This window comes from Bufo gargarizans, chromosome 3 (genome assembly GCF_014858855.1).
Source record: "Bufo gargarizans isolate SCDJY-AF-19 chromosome 3, ASM1485885v1, whole genome shotgun sequence".
Taxonomy (NCBI): Eukaryota; Metazoa; Chordata; class Amphibia; order Anura; family Bufonidae; genus Bufo; species Bufo gargarizans.
The window spans coordinates 483,503,285-483,519,693 of NC_058082.1; the positions used below are offsets into that span (position 1 = coordinate 483,503,285).

Genomic DNA, 16,409 nt, shown 5'->3' on the forward strand with positions numbered 1-16,409 from the left:
AGAAGGATGGTGTTCTACTGTCGGAGCCCCCACGGCTCCAATCTGGTTTTATGACAGCCTGGACCTTTTGAATGCTCCTAGGCCTCACAGCAAGCTGTTTGCGAAGACAAGGCTAAGGCATGGCCTGAGATGCTGCTTGTAAAATTCTCCTAGATGAGTATTCTATTGCAGTCAATGGGAAAGCAATCAGAAGATCACACGTACAAGTTTCCAAAATATAAAAACGTATTTAAAAATATTACAAAAAAATACAAAAATATTAAAAATTCAAATTTCTCAATTTTACACATAAAAAAACCCCATAAATATATCACTGCATCTAAAATATAACAATATTTATCACCAAAATGTAAAAACATAAAAGTAGCCAATTTGCTGGTTTTTTTTTTTCACATTACCCCTCAAAAGATTAATTAAAACAATGACCAAAAAGTAACATCTACTCGAAAAGTGTACCCCCACAAAAAATATAGCCCTCAGAGTTATGGCTGGCAGAATATAGAGATGCAAAAAAAAAAAAAACACCTTTTTTTAAAGTAGTAAAATATAATAGAAATCACGGTATATAAATTTTCTATCGCCATAACTGTACCAACCCGCAGAATAAAGGACATCATGTCATAATTTTTTTTTTTAACAAAACTTTATTGGCATTGCATAATAATATGGATATACACATCACATAGAAGTTCACCTTCATGGTGAGACACTTTGACATGCCATACATAAGAAAGCTCGTATCCATCTTCCCAGGAGAGAGCTCCCACATATCATGTCATTTTTAGCACACAGAGAACACTATAAACACAAAACCTAAAAAGCCATGGTAGACTTGAACTTTTAGTTTTTATTTCAACCCACAAAGATTTTTTTCCTGTTTTCCAAAGCAAGCTATAGTAAATCAAATGGTGACATTAAAAATACTACTTGTCCCACTAAAAAATAAGCTGTCATATGTCTTTGTGAAAGGAAAAGTTAAAACATTATGTCTCTTGGAAGTTTGGGAGGAAAAAACGAAAACTGGACCAATCTTAAGGGGTTAACAGAGCCTTGAGGCATGACTAGAGATATTAGTGAAACAGGAGTCAGCCATCTGTAGACAGATGTTTTTGCTCCAGTACAGAGTAGGTTTATGACAGTCTAATAGAGATGCTTGTGAAACATTTTTTGGAAGGTACAATTTCTACTGGAGAGGACCCAGCTGTTGTAGGACGTCTTACATACTATGCTTCTTAGGAAAAAGAATGCAAAATAGCTCTCCTCCAAAAGTAAGAACACGGTTTCCTTACTACCACCTATAGGTGACTACCCTGTAAGCTGATGTCCATCCTATAACATCTCCTTGAGGCATGACTTCAAGGAGAACCAGTACTTTCCAAAAGCCCCTTCAAAAGCATCTCACCCAGCTAACCAGAACTGAATACTGTACCAATGAAGAGCAAGAACCGTCCGGCCTACAGATTGATGTGGTTGATATCACTCGTCATGCCTCAAGGCTCTATTACTGATCAAGCACAGGCTTAAAATGCTGGTAAAAAATACTGATGGTGTTACAATCTATGGATGTGGACCACTGCGCCAACCACCCAGGAGTGGTAGGCTGCTAACCCATGGGGATCAGTGACACCAGAGCTGAGTACCAGAGGAATCAGTCTAAGGACTTGTTCACATGACCGTGCCGTGTTTTGCAGTCCGCAAATCACGGATACCGCCCGTGTGCCTTCCGCAATTTGCAGAACGGAACAGGAGGCCCATTAAAGAAATGCCTATTCTTGTCCACAAAACGGACAAGAATAGGACATGCCTCATAATTGTTGCGGGTCCACGGAACGGAGCAGCGTAGAGTGCTGTCCGCATCTTTTGCGGCCCTATTGAAGTGAATGGGTCCGCACAAGTCCAAAACCACGGTCGTGTGAACGAGCCACAACTGGTAGTCAGGAACAGGCTGAGGTCAAAGTCCAGGAAGACAGCTGTCAGTATACTAACAGGTAAATGGATTACAGCTCAGACAGCAAGCTAAGGCAGAACCTAGCAGGACCTGTACTGATCAGGCAAAGAGTGAGAGCAACAAGCAGGTATTTAAAGGGGAGCTGATGAACTAAGTGAACAGGTGGACAGCAACACACAACGCAAGGAGAGAAGCGGTATAACCCCTACAGTGCTGACCCTGAAGTGAAATACACTGAACTAAGCTGCTGTTCTCACATATACACCAGACAGACAGACACATAGCGAGTAGAGCAGCCGACACAGGTCCACTGTGTAACTGATATTTGAAAGTGGTGCTGGTCATAAGATCTCAACAGCGAGCCTTCAAGGCTCCAGGGAAATCAAATTTCCTTTAACCACAAAGAAAAGTACATAGAGGCCTGTACTATGTGATTGTCTTGTAAAGATGCAATACCAGCAAAAACATCCTGTACAAGTGGTCCATTATTGGAATACAGGCTACCACAAATAGCATCTGCATGCAAGGAATCTGGCCGTAGTGTGCATGCCATTCCAGACGCGATAATAAAGTGCGAGTGGTTTCTGACAGCTCCTTATCTCACTGGCCATATTGAAATAACGTGAATACACAAGAGAGTCACACATGTAAACTGATGGGGGGAAACGGGACGACTATTTTATGTTGTTGAGCGTGAGGAAACAGTCTACGCAATGTCTAATAATCACACGTGATTTCTGCTCCTACACAGGCATTCTGGTAAACCAGTTTCCTTATCAGCCTTCAGTTGTGCAGGAGAGCTGGAAGTTGAAAACCCAGATAAAACATTTAAAGGGGTTGTCCGGGGTCAGAGCTGAACCTGGACATACCCAGAATTTCACCCGGGCAGCCCCCCCTGACAAGAGCGCAGGGCAAAGGCATTATCAGGAGTTCCGGTGACGAACTGGGCTCTCCTTAGAGCTGCCAGACAGAGGCTTCCGCACAGCAGTGTATTCGGTGACGTCACCGGCACTGATGGGCGGGCTTTAGCGCTGCCCTAGCCTGTAAAAGGGCTAGGGCAGCACTAAAGCCAGCCCATCAGAGCCAGTGACGTCACCGAATACATGCTGGGTGGAAGCTTCTGCCTAGCAGTGTATTATTGTAAATAAAAAATCCCTTGGCCTGCACAATTTAGCGCAGGGAAAGGGAGCGCATCGGAGCATGTCATGAGGGGCTGCCTGGGTGGAAATATGGGTATGTCCGGGTTTAGATCTGAAATCTGGACAACCCGTTTAATACATATGTCTTGTAATCTAGTGATAGACAGCTTCATGTTACCTAGTAACACTCATTAATTAAGACACATCTCAATAAACAAGAACAACAGCAGTCATTTGTGCTCACATGGAAGAGGATATACAAGCAAATAATAATAATATAAAAACAAAAAAATAATATAAACACCAGTCCTTTGTGCTCACATGAAAGAGGATATACAAGCAAATAATAATAACATAAAAACTGAAAATAATAATAATATAAATGTAACAGCGGCTGCTGTGCGCCGCTGTTCTCCTGCTTACCACCGTGGTCCCAGGCGCCGTGTTCAGCAGTGATCTACGGCCAGTGCTTCCCATTCACCACTGAAGTTCTGGGCTCTGTCTGTGTAGGTACTGTTGTTCTGGGATCCGCTCTATAGTTTCCTCTCAGCCCTGGCAACAGCATGCATGCTGCTTGTTTCCTGCAGCACTTCCTTAAGGGCCGGTGCACGACACTTCCCGGGCTTTTATGGGTTAGGTCATGTGACCTCGCTGACCAATCCTAGCCCTCCTGCATATATCCCATATATAAGTGGCTCAGCACCCTTCCCAGATGCCTCAGTGTTAAGGTCCTTGTGTCCCGCTAAGGTTCCTGATTTCCGCCTGTGTTCCGGATTTGTATCTGTATTCCTGGACTCTACTATCTGTTAGATCCCTGCCTGCTTGCCTTGACTCTCCTGTTGCCGATCCGGAATGCCTGACCTGCACCTGTGCCGCCTGCCCTCATCTTTTGCCTGTCTGACTAAACCTCTGTCTCATCCTTTGGTTCTGCACCTCTGTTACATATCTCAGGTACCTTCTGGTCCGCCTGGACCAGCTGTCTCATGTGCCTACCCTCCTCAAGAGGTAGCGACCTGGTGTTCCTCTAGGGAAAGTCTATCTCCACCATCAGGGGTACTGTGAAGATCGAGGGGTTCCCTTAAAACAACACCCTTAGAGGAGGTAGAACACGTGACACAGTGGGTTCACACCCGCTGATTCATCACAATGAAAACAAAAAATACATGAATTAATTTATGTAAAAACTGAAAATAAGGCTAATATATAAAGCTGAGTGTATGTGTGTGTGTATGTATGTCCGCTAAAGGAATCCGCACCGTCGCATTTACAATTATAAAATTTGTCACACGGGAAGGTACATCAGGTGTCCACGAAGGTTTTAGACCGTGTCTCAGCTCTCTAGGACGTACCGTTCCTGAGATAGTCCCAAAAAATGCATTAGCCAATAGAATCCTGGTCCCATGACCTACATTAGCCAATAGAAGCCTACAGGTTTTTCTCTTCATATCCCAACTGCCATACACACGGTCACATGTCCCTTATCAGCCAATAGAAGCTCGCAGGTCCTTAGTCTCCACATACACACAGTTTTACACCAGGTTTCCATAACAACCCAGTCATTTTTCTTCACTGCTGCAGGTCAACTTTAACCACCTCCCAACCGCCTAACGCACCGATGCGTCCGGGAGGTGGTTGATTTACTCCTCCTGGACGCATCGGCGCGCCATCTCGCGATACCCGAGATTTCCTGTGAACGCGCGCATGCAGGCGCGCGCGCTCACAGGAACTGAAGGTAAGCGAGTGGATCTCCAGCCTGCCAGCGGCGATCGTTCGCTGGCAGGCTGGAGATGTGATTTTTTTTTAACCCCTAACAGGTATATTAGATGCTGTTTTGATAACAGCGTCTAATATACCTGCTACCTGGTCCTCTGGTGGTCCCATTTGTTTGGATCGACCACCAGAGGACACAGGTAGCTCAGTAAAGTCGCACAAAACACCACACTACACTACACCCCCCCCCTCGTCACTTATTAACCCCTTATGAACCCCTGATCACCCATGATCACCCCATATAAACTCCCTGATCACCCCCCTGTCATTGATCACCCCCTGTCATTGATCACCACCCTGTCAGGCTCCGTCCAGACGTCCGTATGATTTTTACGGATCCACGGATACATGGATCGGATCCGCAAAACACATAAGGACGTCTGAATGGAGCCTTACAGGGGGGTGATCAATGACAGGGCGGGTGATCACCCATATAGATTCCCTGATCACCCCCCTGTCATTGATCACCCCCCTGTAAGGCTCCATTCAGACGTCCGTATGATTTTTACGGATCCATGGATACATGGATCGCATCCGCAAAACACATGCGGACGTCTAAATGGAGCCTTACAGGGGGGTGATCAATGACAGGCGGGTGATCACCCATATAGATTCCCTGATCACCCCCTGTCATTGATCACCCCCCTGTCATTGATCACCCCCCTGTAAGGCTCCATTCAGACGTCCGTATTATTTTTACGGATCCATGGATACATGGATCGGATCCGCAAAACACATGAGGACGTCTGAATGGAGCCTTACAGGGGGGTGATCAATGACAGGCGGGTGATCACCCATATACACTCCCTGATCACCCCCTGTCATTGATCACCCCCTGTCATTGATCACCCCCCTGTCATTGATCACCCCCCTGTAAGGCTCCATTCAGACGGCCGTATGATTTTTACGGATCCATGGATACATGGATCGGATCCGCAAAACACATGCGGACGTCTGAATGGAGCCTTACAGGGGGGTGATCAATGACAGGCGGGTGATCACCCATATAGATTCCCTGATCACCCCCTGTCATTGATCACCCCCCTGTAAGGCTCCATTCAGACGTCCGTATGACTTTTACGGATCCATGGATACATGGATCGGATCCGCAAAACACATGCGGACGTCTGAATGGAGCCTTACAGGGGGGTGATCAATGACAGGCGGGTGATCACCCATATACACTCCCTGATCACCCCCTGTCATTGATCACCCCCCTGTCATTGATCACCCCCCTGTAAGGCTCCATTCAGACGTCCGCATGTGTTTTGCGGATCCGATCCATGGATCCGTAAAAATCATACGGGAGTCTGAATGGAGCCTTACAGGGGGGTGATCAATGACAAGGGCGTGATCACCCATATACACTCCCTGATCACCCCCTGTCATTGATCACCCCCCTGTAAGGCTCCATTCAGACGTCCGCATGTGTTTTGCGGATCCGATCCATGTATCCATGGATCCGTAAAAATCATACGGACGTCTGAATGGAGCCTTACCAGGGGGGTGATCAATGACAGGGGGGTGATCAGGGAGTCTATATGGGTGATCACCTCCCTGTCATTGATCACCCCCCCTGTCATTGATCACCCCCCCTGTCATTGATCACCCCCTGTAAGGCTCCATTCAGACATTTTTTTGGCCCAAGTTAGCGGAAATATATATATTTTTTTGTTTCTTTTTTCTTACTAAGTCTCATATTCCACTAACTTGTGTCAAAAAATAAAATCTCACATGAACTCGCCATACCCCTCACGGAATCCAAATGCGTAAACATTTTTAGACATTTATATTCCAGACTTCTTCTCACGCTTTAGGGCCCCTAAAAAGCCAGGGCAGTATAAATACCCCACATGTGACCCCATTTCGGAAAGAAGACACCCCAAGGTGTTCCGTGAGGGGCATATTGAGTCCATGAAAGATTGAAATTTTTGTCCTAAGTTAGCGGAAAGTGAGACTTTGTGAGAAAAAAACAAAACAAAAATCAATTTCCGCTAACTTATGCAAAAAAACTCGCCAGGCCCCTCATTGAATACCTTGGGGTGTCTTCTTTCCAAAGTGGGGTCACATGTGGGGTATTTATACTGCCCTGGCTTTTTAGGGGCCCGAAAGTGTGAGAAGAAGTCTGGGATCCAAATGTCTAAAAATGCCCTCCTAAAAGGAATTTGGGCACCTTTGCCCACCTTGGCTGCAAAAAAGTGTCACACATCTGGTATTGCCGTACTCAGGAGAAGTTGGGGAATGTGTTTTGGGGTGTCATTTTACATATACGCATGCTGGGTGAGAAAAATATCTTGGTCAAATGCCAACTTTGTATAAAAAAATTGGAAAAGTTGTCTTTTGCCAAGATATTTCTCTCACCCAGCATGGGTATATGTAAAATGACACCACAAAACACATTCCCCAACTTCTCCTGAGTACGGTGATACCAGATGTGTGACACTTTTTTGCAGCCAAAGTGGGCAAAGGGGCACATATTCCAAAGTGCACCTTTCGGATTTCGCTGGCCATTTTTTACACATTTTGATTGCAAAGTACTTCTTACACATTTGGGCCCCTAAATTGCCAGGGCAGTATAACTACCCCACAAGTGACCCCATTTTGGAAAGAAGACACCTCAAGGTATTCCGTGAGGGGCATGGCGAGTTCCTAGAATTTTTTATTTTTTGTCGCAAGTTAGTGGAATATGAGACTTTGTAAGAAAAAATAAATAAAAATAAAAATCATCATTTTCCGCTAACTTGTGACAAAAAATAAAAAGTTCTATGAACTCACTATGCCCATCAGCGAATACCTTAGGGTGTCTACTTTCCGAAATGTGGTCATTTGTGGGGTTTTTCTACTGTCTGGGCATTGTAGAACCTCAGGAAACATGACAGGTGCTCAGAAAGTCAGAGCTGCTTCAAAAAGCGGAAATTCAAATTTTTGTACCATAGTTTGTAAACGCTATAACTTTTACCCAAACCATTTTTTTTTTGCCCAAACATTTTTTTTCTATCAAAGACATGTAGAACAATAAATTTAGCGAAAAATTTATATATGGATGTAGTTTTTTTTGCAAAATTTTACAGCTGAAAGTGAAAAATGTCATTTTTTTGCAAAAAAATAGTAAAATTTCGATTAATAACAAAAAAAGTAAAAATGTCAGCAGCAATGAAATACCACCAAATGAAAGCTCTATTAGTGAGAAGAAAAGGAGGTAAAATTCATTTGGGTGGTAAGTTGCATGACCGAGCGATAAACGGTGAAAGGAGTGTAGTGCCGAAGTGTAAAAAGTGGCCTGGTCATGAAGGGGGTTTTAGCTAGCGGGGTTGAAGTGGTTAAAGGGGTAGGGAGCTGTGGATGACACTGTTAAGGGAGAGGAGTGCTGTGAAGGTCACAGTTCAGGGACAGGTAGGGTGGCCATTCAGACCAAAAGACGGACTTAAAAACCCCACCCCCAGGTCCCGCTAAGCCATGCCCCTGATCTGGTTAGGCCACGCCCCCTCCCTCTCTGCAGTCAGTAAAAATCTACTTCTATCAGCTGCAGGGGTGGAAGTGGGTGACTTTCTCCCTGCAGCTCACTCTCAGACAGCACAGTGCTGCTGTCTGAGAGTGAGCTATTTAAAAGAACATCCCTGTGTCTGTCCAGGCCCTGCGCCGGATGGAGGAAAGGGAGTCTGAAAGCCAGAATGTCCGGCCTAAAACCGGACCTCTGGCCACCCTAGGGGCAGGCTGCTGTGGAGGTCACAGTTAAGTGGATGGTCCGCTATAGAGGTCAGTGTTAAGGGGTGGGGTGCTGTAGAGGTCACTGTTAAGGGGGCAAGGTGTTGTGGAGATCAAATTTTAAGGGAACAGAGCTCTGTAGGGGTCACTGTTAAGGTCACTGTGGATGTCACTGTTATGGGGCACTGTGGATGTCACTGTTATGGGAACACTGTGGATGTCACTGTTATGGGGGCACTGTGGAGGTCACTGTTATGTGGGCACTGTGGATGTCACTGTTATGTGGGCACTGTGGAGGTCACTGTTATGGGAACACTGTGGATGTCACTGTTATGGAAGCACTGTGCAGGTTACTGTTATTGGGGCACTGTGGATGTCACTGTTATGGGGGCCCTGTGGAGGTCACTGTTATGGGAACACTGTGGATGTCACTGTTATGGAAGCACTGTGCAGGTTACTGTTATTGGGGCACTGTGGATGTCACTGTTATGGGAACACTGTGGATGTCACTGTTATGGGGGCACTGTGGAGGTCACTGTTATGTGGGCACTGTGGATGTCACTGTTATGTGGGCACTGTGGATGTCACTGTTATGGGAACACTGTGGATGTCACTGTTATGGGAACACTGTGGATGTCACTGTTATGGGGGCACTGTGGAGGTCACTGTTATGTGGGCACTGTGGATGTCACTCAGTATAAGAGCTCAGTATAAGTGATAGGGCTAATGCACAGAACCATATGCGTTTTGAGGTCTGCAAGTCGCGGATCGACTAAATATGGTTGCTGTCTGTGTGCGATTTTGACATTTTTTTGCAGTCCCATTGAGTTCTATGGGTTTTAGATCTGCATTATGAGGACCAGAATAACACATGTTCTATATTTTGCTGAACTGACATACGGATGTGGAAAGCACAGGGACGTTATCAGTGTGTTTTCTACATCCGTATGTCAGTTCCAGTACAGATAGAACATGTCCTATTCTGGTCCTCAAAATGAGGTCCTCAAATTCATAGAACTCAATGGGACTGCCAAAAATGGGGATCGGAAAATGGATACGGTTGTGTGCCTAAAGGTTTAGATACACAGCTCAGCAGGTTGTATGATACAAAATGGAATTAGATACACAGCTCAGCTGGCTGTATCATAGAAGATGGGATTAGATACACACTTCAGCAGACAGTATCGCACACAACAGGCTCTGTATCAGGTACACATACATGTTAGGATTAGATACAGATGTGTTTGGACGTGCTTGCTGATTCCAGCTGTTGATTAGACTATGGAGATGGTGAGGGAAGAGCCCGTGGACGGTCAGTGATGAGTTTAGATACACAGCTCAGCAGGCTGTATCACACAGGATAGGATTAGATACAGATGTGTCTGGATGTGCTTGCCGATTCCAGCTGTTTATCACACTCTGGAGATGGTGAGGACAGAGCCCATGGACGGTCAGTGATGAGTTTAGATACACAGCTCAGCAGGCTGTATCACACAGGATAGGATTAGATACAGATGTGTTTGGACGTGCTTGCCGATTCCAGCTGTTTATCACACTCTGGAGATGGTGAGGGAAGAGCCCGTGGATCATCAGTGATGAGTTTAGATACACAGCTCAGCAGGCTGTATCACACAGGATAGGATTAGATACAGATGTGTTTGGACGTGCTTGCTGATTCCAGCTGTTTATTACACTATGGAGATGGTGAGGACAGAGCCCGTGGATCATCAGTGATGAGTTTAGATACACAGCTCAGCAGGCTGTATCACACAGGATAGGATTAGATACAGATGTGTCTGGATGTGCTTGCCGATTCCAGCTGTTGATTAGACTATGGAGATGGTGAGGGAAGAGCCCGTGGACGGTCAGTGATGGGATTAGATACAGCTCAGCAGGCTGTATCACACAGGATAGGATTAGATACAGATGTGCCTGGATGTGCTTGCCGATTAGACTATGGAGATGGTGAGGGAAGAGCCCGTGGACGGTCAGTGATGGGATTAGATACACAGCTCAGCAGGCTGTATCACACAGGATAGGATTAGATACAGATGTGTCTGGATGTGCTTGCCGATTCCAGCTGTTGATTAGACTATGGAGATGGTGAGGGAAGAGCCCGTGGACGGTCAGTGATGAGTTTAGATACACAGCTCAGCAGGCTGTATCACACAGGATAGGATTAGATACAGATGTGTTTGGACGTGCTTGCTGATTCCAGCTGTTTATTACACTATGGAGATGGTGAGGGAAGAGCCCGTGGACGGTCAGTGATGGGATTAGATACACAGCTCAGCAGGCTGTATCACACAGGATAGGATTAGATACAGATGTGTCTGGATGTGCTTGCTGATTCCAGCTGTTTATCACACTCTGGAGATGGTGAGGGAAGAGCCCGTGGACGGTCAGTGATGGGATTAGATACACAGCTCAGCAGGCTGTATCACACAGGATAGGATTAGATACAGATGTGTTTGGACGTGCTTGCCGATTCCAGCTGTTGATTAGACTATGGAGATGGTGAGGACAGAGCCCGTGGACGGTCAGTGATGGGATTAGATACACAGCTCAGCAGGCTGTATCACACAGGATAGGATTAGATACAGATGTGTCTGGACGTGCTTGCCGATTCCAGCTGTTGATTAGACTATGGAGATGGTGAGGGAAGAGCCCGTGGACGGTCAGTGATGGGATTAGATACACAGCTCAGCAGGCTGTATCACACAGGATAGGATTAGATACAGATGTGTTTGGACGTGCTTGCTGATTCCAGCTGTTTATTACACTATGGAGATGGTGAGGGAAGAGCCCGTGGACGGTCAGTGACGAGATTTAGACACTGAGTGAGAAGCAGATTCCTGTCTGGGTGTAGAAAGATGGACACAGGAGTTATAGATGGAGTAGCTGCTGCAGGCAGAGCAGAGTGGGGGGCGTGGCCAGCCTGTGACTCATCTCTGTGCAGTGCAGCCAGGCTTGTGTATCAATAAAGTTATGTATTCAACAAAACAAGAAGGGAAGAAAGTAAACAGATCTGCCAGGATAATGTGATGTCTTCCAGGGAGCAAGGAAAGCTCAGACATGAAAACAGGTATTGGGGGCATATGTATGCATGGTGAGGGGTGTTAGGAGCACCTAAAAAGAATTTTGTTTTTGGGACCGGACAACCTCTTTAAATAAAATAGATAAAATATACCCATGCGAAGCCGGGTCCTTCTACTAGTAATAATATAAAGACAAAGTAAAAACAGCATAAGTAACAATAATAAAAATTATTATGATTTATCATTATTTATGTACAGCCATCACCTTTTGAAAATTATAATAAGAATTCTGTCCCTTATGTAAAGCGAAATTCGCAAATATATTCACAATTGTTCCACTAACAAGATGGTGTGAGGTGTATTCCTCTGGGGTTAGATGTGCATATGCATAGGAGCTTTAATTCGACCAAGATAATAATATACCAAAATGTCCAACAATGAAGCATACTTTGTGATTAGCACAAATCGCGTGCTAAAGGTTTGTATGAAAATCACATGTGGTATTGTGCAATCACAATGACTGATACACAAGGTTTCTAAAAATAATTCAAGCTGAAGAACCCATTCAAGACCAGAAAGAGCAAATATGTCAATTAATAAATGGCAAGTTATTTTTTTTTGCTATTTTAACTTATACTATACCAAAACTATTAATAAATCTGCTCAGCTCCTCCTGCTCTGTTACATGCTGCCTGAGGCTAAGGCAATCACGTTCAACTTTGCAGATTCCCTTAAATAATAAATGAAGTTTCTTCTGATTTCTGCCCCCTTGTTGCCCCATCTTTGGTTTATGTGTATGTGCTGTTGGGGACTAATAGAAGTAACCATTGACTGTGGCTGATTTTGGTGGCAGCCTGTATTTTCGTTCCATTTCCTTCTCTATACAGTAGGTCTTGCTCAAACCTTCAACAGCCTCCTTGAATCCTCAGCAGATGATGGGAAAAGTCGTTTCTCCACAGGGATGTGCTTACTTCAATATTGGATGGATGGATTTTACATAACACCAAGTGTGTTGGAGTGGACACCCAAAAAAGAGAGTTTCTGTTTTGCTCTGAACTCCTGAATCTGGTTAGTCTAAACTCTTAACTTTTTCTAACTATTTTAGAAAACTACTTTAATCGTGATCTATCCATAAATCCCATAATAAGCATGGTATGTACCATCACCATATAATATAATAAAATCCAAGAAGGTCTAGATCCTGGTGGCTCATTGTCTCAGGACCTGGCTGGGCACTCACCTGTCTCAGATGTCTCAGCAGCTCAGTGGCTTCCTCATGTCTCCCTTGTTTGAATAGCATCATCATGTCTTGGATCATCTTGATCCTCCTGTGATAAGGGGGTTGATTTGAAGATCCACTCTTGGCTAATTTATCCCCAGACTTCACCCCAAAAGACCAGAAGTCCCCTCTCTCCCTGGCAGGAGTACTCCTCCGGGATCCCGGGAGGTGCTGTTGAGGGCTTTCCCCTCCAACACTGGAAGCCTGGCAGACCTTGGTCTGCTTGGTGCCCATGATGGTAAAATTGATCTCTCAGGAAAGGCATCCGAAACGATCCTGGTGGGCTCAGACAACAAAGCAAATGTGCAACAGGTCAGTGATCCACTGAGCAAGTCACTCCAGCAATGGCATCACAAGGTTTCCCTGGAGATGAGGATCCAGCAGTAGTCCTCACAGTTTACACTGGAAATTCCAAATTGCAACATTTCTAGTAGTCACAGCCAGGAGTCCTTTTCCCTTCCTCCTTTAGCTACTGTTTCTTCCTCCCAAGACCTTTCCAGGCTGCAGAACTTTCTACCTTACATCCAGAAGAACAGGAACCAGAGCTGAGGACACTACAAGAGGGCGATCTCCTGGACCTCATGCGGGTCAGAGGTGTCCTCCAGCCAAGTCCAAGGGTCTGCTCCACACTAAACTGTTGCGCGTCCTTCTGAAGCCCCAGGATGAGCAGCAGCAGAAGGCTTTGTGATGACAGGGGGAGGGGGGAAGAACAGACACATCATTTGACACGCAAAAGTCTCAGCCTCTCGGCACAGACTGCCTGGCACTGGGAAGCAATCCGATTAAAGTCTCAGGAACCCAGGAGGCTGCAGCAACTTGGAGCCCCCGACCAGGAGCGGGGCGGGCGGGGGCTTCCCAGTGGCTGACGCCCAGGAGCCAGCAGGTAGGACTTGGGTGTCTAGGAGCTTCTCTGTAGCCAGCATCGCTTCCCATACACACGAGAAGAGGCTGTGTCAGGGAGAAGGCGTTTCCTGTGTGTGGAGCTGGCCACTCTCATGCTAGGAAGAGGTCTGCTGGGCATGTGCCAGGAAAAGCCCCTGTAGATCCATCACTGCTGGAACAGATGAGATCAGGGAGCCCCCGGTGCGGAGGTCTAAGTTGTCTCTTCTTAAAGGAGCCCTGAAGTGTCAAGCTTATAATACAGCTGCTGCTGTCACTCACAGATATGTATGTCACTTGTTGTGCTGGAGGTTATCAGAACTGGACAGATGATGTAATGTGGTGATCATGGGGGGACGACGACATTTATAAGACTTGTTGTCCAACAGTCAGCCTGAAATGGTTGATAACATAGAACAATGCATGGCATTCATGAGGTAGCTTTAAAGGGTTATACTAGAGATGAGCCAATCCATTTGTCTCATCATCAGGGCATCTTCATCTGTGGGGGTCTGGCCAAGCAGGTGAAGAAGATTGTCAGGGCTTGTCGTTAAAATCGATTTCCTCACCTCTAGGTTATACCCATGTCAGATGGCATATTGCTAAGATATGTCAACAATGTCAGATAGGTGCTTGTGGGACCCGCTCCTATCTTCAGAACAGGGCCCCCATAGAAATGCATGCCCTCCCTCCACTTCTATGGGAGTTCCTAAAATGGCCTAGTGGGCGCTCGGCTATTTTCAGAAGTCCCGTAGAAGTGAATGGAGAGTGCACCGAGCATGGACCGACACGTCTCCATTCTCCACTATTGGACTGCTTGAAAAAGCCAAGCTGGCGCTCACCTTTTTTACAGACTCCCAAAGCAGTGAATGGAGGGTGGCCGCTCTTGCACTGTTTGATCTCCTTCACTTTGGGGACTCATTTTGGCGTTAGGAGCAGATCTCAGAGGTAGAACCAGCACCTATCTGACATTAGGGGCATAAACTAGCGATATGCCACCAATTTATGAGATGGGAGTACCCCTTTAAGGCTAGCTGCACTCTTTGCGTGTTTGTATGAAGAAAATTTGCATGAAATATACACAAAAATAGCATGAAAAATAACACATATAAATCCACACAATTTATCATATTTTTTGTGTGGCTTTTATGTGTTATTTTTGTTGCGCTTTTTGGTACAGACTTTCTGTTTATTTTAACAACCCCATTGAATTCTATGAGGTCAATTTTCACTTTTAAAAAATACACAAAATGTAAAATGAGAATTGCTAAATTTACTTTGTTGCTACTGTATTACGCTGTAGTTTTTCTGCATGAAAATGATGGTGGAAAAGACGCACATAATCTGCATGGTGTACTGCCCTTAGGAGGAAATTTATCATAAGGGGAATTTTTGAAGTCAGGTTTGCTTGGGTCGGCATTGCCATTATTTGCACCAAATTTATCAAACATTGCAAGTTGTTTGATAAGTTTGGTGCATCTTTAAAGGGGTTTTCTCATCTCAGACAATGGGGGCATATCGCTAGGATATGCCCCCATTGTCTTATAGGTGCAGGTCCCACCGCTGGGACCCACACCTATATCGAGAACGGAGCCCCAAAAGTGAAGGAGAACACACTGCGCATGCGCAACCGCCCTCTATTCATTTCTATGGGGCTGGCTTGGCTATTGCCGTCTGCCACATAGAAATTAATGGGAGCATGGGCCACGCATGCGCGGCACGCTCCCATTCACTTCTGTGGGAGAAGCGGGGATTAGCGCTTGGTGGTGGATGGACCCCGGGATATCTGGGGTCCTCCAGCCACAGTGCTCCCCGCTCCGTTTCTCGATATAGGTGTGGTTCCCAGCGGTGGGACCCGCACCTATCAGACAATGGGGGCATATCCTAGCGATATGCCCCTATTGTCTAAGATGGGAATACCCCTTCAAAGGGAAAGTGACTTATTGTTTAAATCAAGTTTGTATGTTAAATATAGTTTTAAGCCTAATCGTAGGCGTCACTTCTCGATCTGTGCAGATAATTTTTTCAGCAGTCAACTCATTATCTTTACATGCAAGATTACTATAACAGATATCACCTATATATGGATAATACAGGATTCACCATTCACAATAGGTGAACAGGTCACAGAGCATGCTTAGAAAACTCTCCCATAGAAGGCGATGAGCCCCCTCCTGACCATTGTGTCTATGGACAATGGGGCTGCCATAACACAGATTTCTAAATGCTGTTAAGAACAGCTCAGGCAGGATGGCCGCCCCAATAATTATGTTTGGGAAAAGGAATTCGAAAAAAATCTGCAATCAGAAATTAAAGACAGATTAGAAAAAGAAGGAGATGTGTCATTTTAACAGGCAGAAAATATTGACACATTCCCTTTAAATATGCCCGAAGCGGTTACTCCAGTTTACATGCCACCACCCTGCTGGAGTGAACTTGCAATATTTCTTAAATCTGGCCTGCACCTCATTTAAGGCCTCTTTCACACTTGCGTTGTCCGGGTCCGGCGTGTACTCCACTTGCCGGAATTACACGCCGGATCCGGAAAAACGCAAGTGTACTGAAAGCATTTGAATGCGTTCAGTGTTACTATGGCAGCCAGGACGCTATTAAAGTCCTGGTTGCCATATTAGGAGCGGGGAGCGGCATAC

General features: G+C 45.5%; 1 protein-coding gene across 1 annotated transcript in view; it reads right to left on the reverse strand.

Annotated features, from left to right (window-relative positions):
• Positions 1-14,601, reverse strand: part of LOC122932443 (leucine-rich repeat-containing protein 75A-like) — a 427,483-nt gene extending 412,882 nt beyond the window's left edge. The window contains exon 1 of the mRNA XM_044286843.1: positions 12,841-14,601. Coding sequence (XP_044142778.1) covers positions 12,841-13,113 — 273 coding nt within the window. The 5' untranslated portion in view covers positions 13,114-14,601. The remainder of the gene's footprint in view (positions 1-12,840) is intronic.
• Positions 14,602-16,409: the final 1,808 nt, after the last annotated feature.